The 9,190-nt window shown below is 32.9% G+C and overlaps 1 protein-coding gene across 2 annotated transcripts; it reads right to left on the bottom strand.

Moving 5' to 3' along the window:
- Positions 1-1,251: 1,251 nt before the first annotated feature.
- Positions 1,252-4,960, bottom strand: LOC148194009 (uncharacterized). Of its 2 annotated transcripts, XM_088097672.1 has the most exons (5): positions 4,626-4,960; positions 4,434-4,541; positions 4,102-4,278; positions 1,651-2,406; positions 1,252-1,452 (listed from the first exon to the last, which is right to left on the bottom strand). In XM_088097672.1, the coding sequence occupies exons 2-5, from the start codon at positions 4,518-4,520 to the stop codon at positions 1,363-1,365; spliced, it is 1,110 nt and encodes a 369-aa protein (XP_087953798.1). In that variant the 5' UTR covers positions 4,521-4,541; positions 4,626-4,960; the 3' UTR covers positions 1,252-1,362. The 2 variants fall into 2 exon arrangements, with proteins under 2 accessions (XP_087953798.1, XP_087953800.1); XM_088097674.1 differs by lacking the exons at positions 4,102-4,278; positions 4,434-4,541; positions 4,626-4,960 and adding an exon at positions 2,520-4,032 and having other exon boundaries at positions 1,256-1,452.
- Positions 4,961-9,190: the final 4,230 nt, after the last annotated feature.

Here is a 9,190-nt window from a genome sequence, read left to right as displayed (position 1 = left end):
TACATTTAGAATATTGACGAAAAATTTGTAAGTATTTAGTAGCATCTGAAATGGTGGTACAGTTGGCATTCGGCAACTAATATTTTATATCTGAGTATATAATCATTTGTTCTCTTGAAATATTTCATAACTTTTTTAGTTTCTTTTCCATGATCCATTCTTGGATTGTTTAAATATCTGCTAATATGCTAACTATGTATGTTATATGTGGACACATACATGCTTAGGCATACACCAAACTCCCTATAGTTGAAGCATAGGGAATCTTGCATTGGTTGTGACTAAACTTGTCTCCCTTAGTAACTAGAGTATTCCTTAATTTACAATCTTGCATGTCAAATCTTTTAAGCACCTTTCTTGATGTATCTCTTAGTAACTAGAGTATTCCCTTAAGTTGATTGAAAGAGAGCTACATGTTGGCATTAAGGCCGAACTAGTATAAAAATTTTGGTGTTTGTCTTTCTATCTCTTATCTTTTTTATTGCATTACAATCTTATTTGCTTGTTTTTCAAGAAAAAATTAAAAAATTTTCATAAATTTCGAAAAAAATAATTTTTAATATAGAACCAATTCACTCTTCTTCGTTAAGAAAATATTTTTAACAAGTACTTTTGTATCATTGATTAGGTTATTAACAACAGTTTTTAATTATATTAACAATTTTTTATTATATTATATATTTCTTGATTTTAAGAAAATACTTTCAATTATAGAAAAGACATCTCTCTCCTAATGGTTAAGAGTATATTTGGATATGATATTGTGAGTCAATTCATTTAAAATTTTAATAGTAAATATTTAATTTAGTACATAAAAGAATTTTATATTGATAGGTGTATTTCTGAATAAATTTCTATTATGCAAATAAGCTTTTTTATTTTTTATTTCAATTATGCATCCAAGTTTAACGAGAGTTTTATCACAAATAAACTAAACTAAATTTTAAAAGTATGAATATCTAAGCTACATTTTGGTTTAAGTGAACTAAAATGAAAAAGTGGTTACTACGTCTTTACTTACGTTGGATTTTCATGTAAAAGAATGTACGTAATATATTTGAAAATGTAAGTCTAACCCTTTTATATTGAACGGTTTAGGTTACGCATAAAATAAAATCATTTTTACTTGGCTCAATCGGTCTTTTAAAATGTAGTTGTAGAGCAACGAAACGTGATTTCAAATTTCTAGCTTCTCCGATGTTGGGAAAGATTAAAGAATAAAAAGATGAAAGAATAAAGCAGCGAAATTGCTGCAAAACTGCAAAATCTTTGTACGACAACAGAACATTTTAAAATGCAGATATAGAATTACCGAAAATGAAGAAAAAGACAATAAATAGAAGGACTAGAAGTAAATATAACTCAGTTGTCCTCTTTCACTTTTGTTAAGTGGCTGAGACCTAATGTTAGGGCTGATGTAGAGCTCAATGACGCTTGTAATATGCGCACACCCTGCAACAACACCATAAACTTATTACTGTCACTGCCTGCCAAAAGTTAACACAAGCTGAAAATTGAGAATTACATTGACAAATACATTACCATATTTTTAAATTCATTTAACAGATCAATCTTTACTCTTTCGATGGAAAAGATGAAAAGCATTTTACGTAGAAATAACACTATGAATTTTCAGTTTAGTGGTCTTACCTCCTCCGTGCCAATGCTAACCACTTTCTCTTGCAAGTCATCAACGGGAATGCTCATACTGCTCACCAAAGACATAACAGAAATGGAGGAAGACGGCGTCACGACCAAATCATCTGTTACCATATACGTTGTCGGTCCTTTTAAATATCCTTTACCATTGTTATTTGTATAAGATATGGGGTCCACAAACTTTACAGGAACACACCTTTCCGAGAATGAGTCGTATGACTTCAACACGGAAGTTAAATAGTAATCTTCAATGATTCTACTAACATGTCCGTGTCGTTTTTGATTGTCAAGCTTAACGTAACAAAAATATTTGGGGACATAGTCGCACGTTAAAGGTAGCAAACTATTCAATTTGAACTGTGGGGCAAGTACAGGATCAACAAACTTATTCTTCACTTTCTTTGTGGTAAAATGATCTTCATCCAAATCAACAACACTATTATATAATCCATCAAGACTACCAACACAAGAACACCCTTCCATCATATGTACCGCTCCTCCTAAGGGAATAGTTAGCAAATTAAACAGAAAGTCTGCAAAATCTTCTTTTCCTTCAGCAAACACTATCTTCCCATTAGATTTTCTCTGCATTATCTTCACTATGATTTTATTACCACTGTCATTTGCTTCAAAATCAGAGGGAGCGATTCTTTTCCTTTTATGTAATATCTCTCTGGGAAGTTTTTCTAAGAACAAATCTGTCAAAACTGTCCTTGAGCACAAACAACATTTCAACATATCTACTACCTGTAAAAAGGAGAGTTCGAAGAATAATCATCACAACCTTAAATCAGTTGCTAAGTAAACAATCCTAAGAAACTGAAAGGAAATGCAAATTCATCATTCGGACTTAAACAAACCTGATTTTTAGTTATATTTACCGACATTACGTTTACTGAAGACATGCTTTTTATTCCACTGTTCTTTAGCACATTAACGATTTTATCCATTGAGTTTGGGATGACTTTCAGATCGTCCGTGATCATAAAACGGGAATTACTCTTAAGAATGCCATCAAAGACACAAGAGGTTTCAACAGAAATCGGTTTTGCCAGCATGTGGCCACATCTGCATTGTTTATTTTTGAAGGTGCTTAACTTAACTGGGCTTGAGTATGAACAACTGATCAAGTTGTTACAAACAAAATACTCCGTGGATTCTGTGTCGTCAATGTTTAGCTTCAATCTCCTACAGTAAGCTTCCATGGAGTTTCTGGGACGCAACAGCATTTCTCTACACGTATCTGTGCAAAGATACCCATCGTCAAGATTCTCTACGCTTTGATAGAGGCTGCTCAATGCAAGTTCAGGTGGCTCCACCTTGGACTCCTCACGCACAAGTCTTGCAATGGTTCCTAAAGGTAATGTTAAGAAGCTAAACAGAATATCCACAAACTCCTTCCCTGCCTCTGCAATGACAACCTTTTTTTTCCCTTTCATCACCATAAGCTTCAAGGTAACAGGTTCCTCAGTTCCATCGGCAGCCATTGTAGAGGAAAAGATCAAATTTTAATGATCTAAGAGGATACAACCTTTTTATGAAGAATGCTTCAAAGTATCTCTCTTTTATTTTTAAGGGGCTTTCTAAGCATTCAGGTATTTATTTATATTGAAGATGTAAAGACACTTTGAACTGCATCCATCGTCTTTTCGCATTCTAACATTGAAAAGACGTTACCATTTTATGAATTTACATTGTGCAATGAAACGTTTCATTAATGTAGAGAATCATTCCGTAGAAAGGGAGTGGAAGAGTTACAAAGAGAGTGGAAGAATATGCAGAGTCCAGAAGTAACAGAAATAATCTGTTTATAATCTCTTGGGGTTTGAATGAGATAATACCCTCTCATTTTGTCAGTATTCTATTTCAATAACTATATCAACTAAAAGTTTATTAATAATTGAATCACAGCTGAGATTAATAATATTGTTTTGGTTTTTGTGTACAATATTGATAAGATGGAGTACAAGGGGATATCCTTTATAATCCCTCTAAGTTTCTTCTTATAATTAAAGTTGGTTTTTAATGCAATCAACAGCTACAACTTTCCAGATTGGAAAAGATTTGTCCATTCAAATTTTCTTAATCGAGATGCATATTGAAATTTTTTATTTCGATTTCAACTATTGAAATTATCCATAATTTGTATAATGAATATGGGTTAAATATGTTTTTAGTCCCTAAACTATTGGCCATTTCTGGTTTTCGTCCCTCTTCCAAAGTAAGGTACACTTTAGTCCTCGTACTTTTCGAAACTTTGGTTTTAGTCCTCCAAAACTAACACCGTGAAAAATATGCTGACGTGGCTAACCGTAGACTGACACAGTTCTTTTTTTTTCAGAGTTTATCAGCTTTTCTTCCTTTCTCTCTCCCTCGTCTCTTTATGTTTTCTTTGTTAGAAATGTTAATTGAAAGGAAACTGTTTTTTTAAGCAAATCTAACCTCTTTCTTCCTGAATGCAGATCTAATCTCTTTCTTCCTGAAAACATCACTGTACTTCACTTTCGCCTCACTCTTGCGTTCCTGCTCCAGGAGTTCTTCCAGAATTGCAATCTCGTCCTCCAACCAGGGTGATGAGTAAATCTTAGAGAGCACACCAACTGCTTCCTCTTTCCTGTTCTGTAATAATCAAATTCAAATTTATTCATCAATCGAAGCAAGGATTTAGATATGAAATGGATTGAAGAATTACAACAGATATGATTTGGCGGGTAAGAAAAGAAAATCACAAAGTCTGTGATTTCTAAGTGATTTATTTCTGGGAATATTTTTACCTTCATGTAAAGCCATCTGGGGGACTCCAGGAGAAAGGCCATGAGTACAAACTGAAGAACTGCTGGCAAACTTGCAACTCCAAGCATCCAACGCCATGTTCCAGGAACCTGGATAATTTAAAATAAGAAATTTACAAACAGTTTAATCATAAACATTTGTAACTGGGCAAGCACTGAGGTAGAATGAAGTACTCTGGTGAGGCCAAAATTGATGAGACGAGGGAGAGAGAAAGGAAGAAAAGCTGATAAACTGAAAAAAAAAAAACTGTGTAAGTTTACCGTTAGTCACAGTCAGCATATTTTTCACGGTGTTAGTTTTGGAGGACTAAAACCAAAGTTTCGAAAAGTATGAGGACTAAAGTGTACCTTACTTTGGAAGAGGGACGAAAACCAAAAATGGCCAATAGTTTAGGGATTAAAAACATATTTAACCCAATGAATATTTGAATTTATTGTGAATTATTTTTATTCAAACTCGTTTTGATATTCGACGAAGATTAACTATCTCATCCTTTAGTTAAAATTGATTACTTTCGATCTTCAATTAAGATTATTCGTTTCAACCTCTAATTAGAATCCATTAACGTCAGCAATTAGTTATGGTTGATTAGTTTCGATTTTTAATTAAAGTTTACTCAATTAGATCTTTTGCTCGAATCGATATTTTTCTCTAATTAACTTAATTCGACATTTCAATTTGGATTGGCTTAGTTAAATCTTTGTTATTGAAGGCCAAGTTGATTTAGTAAGAAACAAAAGATGATCAAAGTCAACCATGGTCAAGGTTTAGATGAATCAGTCCATTAAACCAAATATTTTAAAAATAAAATTTTATCTTAAAAAAACTTAATTTGCTTTATACAAATAAGAAAATTAAAATTTAATATATATACAAGAAATAAAGAAAAATTAATCATAAATAATTCAAATACTATATATTTTAAATTTTTGGAATTGTTAAAATTTTTATCGGCACAAATTTAAAATTACTACATCAACCCGAGGAAGTAAAAATTTAAAGGGTTAACCTATTTGCTTGTATTCCTGCTATATAACTTATTTTTCACTTGAATGATTACCGGAAATATTTGGAAAATGTGTGATAAATAAACTAGAGTTTACGCAGCCAATCACAAGCCTACAAGGAATCACTTTTACCAATTTAGATTACTACCTAATTTAAGTAACAAAGGTAGCATTATGTGAAAATACACGTGCATCCCAGTCATATGGAAGTTCATCTTAACACAAGTTAAAGCATGGATTTGAATCAGGGGTGGACAAAGTGCACTATACTGCACTATAAAAATTTATAGTTAACTATAAAACAATTTAAGAAAACTGAACTGAACTAAATAATAGTTCAGAGTAACTGAACTGAACTATTTTTTAGTTAAGTTATAGTACAGTGCACTTTAGTAAACTATTTTTCAGTTTACTATAGTATAGTTCAGTTTGATGCAAAGCAAATCCAGTTACAAATGCATCTTGCTTTTTAAAATCCTTAGTTCAAAGGTGGTGCAGAAGCAACTAAAAACTGTCCAAAAAAAGTACAACAATGATATAAACAGTGATTAAATAAAATATTTATACAAGCTTCTTTCAAACTAGTAAGTTATGCTATGATCTCATACATACCCAGATGTAGAATAAACACATTTTCATAGCATGAAGAGAAAAGAAAAACAGAAGTTCAGGATGATTTCTCCTTCAACATCAGTATGAACAACATTATCAGCATACATTAATATTAAAATTCCACTCATTTGAAAATTATTAATGTTGAAACATTAAAATATTCTACACTTAATTTCCCGAAAGCATCCTGTAAAGCATTATGTAAATACTGCGTAACATGTACTCATTATGATGACATCATGAATATAATCCAAAGTATGAAGCTACTTTACTATATATATACTATATATACCAACTCAGCATAATTGCTTATTCAAAAGTAAGTGTTCTGGTATCTTCTAAAAGAATATCACATCTCATAGTTACAAAAACCTGTAGCAGTTTTTCAAAGAAAACAAACTAATTTGATCTTAAAGTTTAAAGGAACTATGAAAGTAGTAGTAGGAAAACTGAAAAGTAATCACCAATTACTACCAGGCAAAGCATCATCAGTTACATCTTTTGTGCTGTCAGAATTATGATATTTGTAAATAACAGTTTCTATTATCTTGTTAAGAAAACAACTTCTCATTCTGAAGCATTCTTTTAACTTTTACACTTTATATGAGTTGCAGTAAAAACTCTTTGAATTGAAGGAATGGACAATAAACAGCTTGGACAAAGATATTTAAAACCTATTTTACTATACCAGGTCTTTTTCCCTTCAGTGACAGCAACTTCAGTGGCTTCAGATTTTCCTTTATTACCTGCTGCAATGGCAAACCTTTTGAGCAATTCATTGTTCCATCTCTACTTGTGGAAGCCACCAGAACCATGGATGGTGAAGGAAGATGAAGCAAACAACCTTCCTCGCAAATCTTTCAAAGCCAAACGTGTTGGTCTCCTCTATATTTGGAAAAGTAAAATAAATATTAAAAACTTCATAAAACCATTGTTAGGGAAAACAAGACACAATAGTCATTAAGTTCAAGCTCAAGAATAACATCTTCAATAGCCTTACATTAAGGTCGAGGACTTACATCAATGCTTCTTTCTTGATTTTCAATCATCCAAATTAATAGCAGCACTTAAAGGTCCCACTTCATCTTGAGATGTTATCTCTACAAAAATAAAATAAAATATTTAATCATTTTTTAACACGTAAAATATAAATTAAAAAATATATAAATTTGTCATATAATCTCACCTTGCTCAAATTTCTCGAGTTCTTTAGGATCCTCGTCAAAAAGTATAGAGAAAGGTGTTCCTTTTAACCAATCTTGTGTGCAAACAAGCACTTCCACTATTTTAGGCGTTAGGCAACTACGATAAGGACTAACCACTCTTCCTCCTGTACTGAATGCACACTCTGATGCTACGGTAGAGATAGGAATGGCTAACACCTCTCGAGCCATGTTCGCAAGGATAGGAAATCTAGTCGAGTTGACTTTCCACCAATGTAAAATATCAAGCTCAACTGACTTCATATAAGGTTCAGGATCCTCTCTCAAATATTTATCAAGTTCTGATATATAATCAAATCTACGTCATGTAGCTCTTAGGTAGAAACCCATGCCATGAGGATCATCATCATCATCTAGTTGAGATTCTTGTTGGCTACTTTGAGAACCCTCCTCAATACCTTGATATTGTTCATAAAGTGTTTTTAAAGATGACAATAATTTTGATTTCAATTCATTGGCCATACTAGATTCAAAGAGGTAGTCAATAAAGTAATTAACAAAATACAACTTACTCCTAGGGTCAAGCACAACAGCAATCAATAATAAGATATTAATTCCATTAGGATTTCCCCAATATTTTTCATACTTGCCCTTCATCCTCATTGCCATCAATTTTATGCTCAAATCACTACTATCCTTTTACCAATTCCAAACACCTCCTTCATATACATATGACTGGTGACATAAGAAGAACCAGAAATGCGTAGGGTAGAGTCATAAAACATCTTTAAAAATGGTAGAATGGGCCTCGCATATTCCCAATCCTCTTCTAATGGCACACCACCATTACTTTTGGCCATTTCAACACTAAATTTCTTATCTTGCATATCTAGCAAGACAAAGGCATCTTTGTACTTCAAGCTTGCCTCTAACATTAAATAAGTTGAATTCCACCTTGTTTCAACATCAAGACAAACAATACCTTTGTAAGAAATTCCCTCTTGTTCAACACATGCCTTGAATCTAGCAAATCTAGCGGGAGAAGATTTCACATATTTAACTGCGCTTCAGATTTTTGAAATTGAATCTTTGATTTCTTTTAAGCCCTCCTTCACAATTAAACTTAATATATGAGCACAACAACGCATATGAACATATTCTCCCTTTAAGACGAGAAAATTCCATGATAACATCCTTCTTTTGAGGTACTGGACCCCAACATCATTTGCTGTAGCATTATCCACAGTGATGCTAAGGACTCGCTTCAACTCCCAATTATTCAAACAAGCCTCAACATGTTTAGCAATAAGCTCCCCTGAATGTCCCGTTGTTTGAGAAAAATTCAAAATTTTCTTTTGAAGTTTCCAATCATTATCAATAAAGTGAGCTGTTAAACTCATGTAATTTAGGTTTTGGATTGAAGTCCATGTGTCTGTAGTTAAACAAATCCTCTCACACTGCTTTGATAGAAACACTTTCAACTTTGCTTTTTCCTCTTCATAGAGTTCCCATATTTCACGCCTCAATGTAGTGCGGGATGGGACTTCAAATCGTGGTTGCAAGGACCATACAAAGTCACGGAAGTCCTCATTTTCCACAAATCGAAAAGGAAGCTCAGACTTCACAAACATCTTCACCAACTTCATTCGAGATGCATTTTGGTCAAATTTAGAAATAGTTGGTGAGGGGCTAACACTAACTTCTCCAATTGATGATGAAAGCTTTTGCCTTTTGAATGCTTCTCTATTAGGATTTTCTTTACATCTCGCCAAATGATTCCTTATCCCACTTGTTCCAGCCAAATATTTAATCAAATCACCACAATAATTGCATTTGGCCTTCTTCTCAGAATGTGGTTTTTGTTTAGTAAAATGTCCCCACACATCTGATCGACCCTTACTATTCTCAGTTGACGATGAATCGATACAAGGAGGTAAATAATCCATTCTAGAAGTA

Source organism: Vigna umbellata, chromosome 8 (genome assembly GCF_029865625.1).
Source record: "Vigna umbellata cultivar VRB3 chromosome 8, Vumbellata_1.0, whole genome shotgun sequence".
NCBI lineage: Eukaryota > Viridiplantae > Streptophyta > Magnoliopsida > Fabales > Fabaceae > Vigna > Vigna umbellata.
Note: the sequence above shows the minus strand (reverse complement) of the source record. Positions and strands in the feature narration are given on the sequence as shown.

Coding starts and splice junctions, on each gene's coding strand:
- LOC148194009 (XM_088097674.1), bottom strand. CDS start 3,146: ATGGCTGCCGATGGAACTGAGGAACCTGTTACCTTGAAGCTTATGGTG. Junction 2,407..2,519: donor TAAATATAACTAAAAATCAG/GTTTGTTTAAGT, acceptor TCCTTTTTACAG/GTAGTAGATATGTTGAAATG. Junction 1,453..1,650: donor TTAGCATTGGCACGGAGGAG/GTAAGACCACTA, acceptor GTGTTGTTGCAG/GGTGTGCGCATATTACAAGC.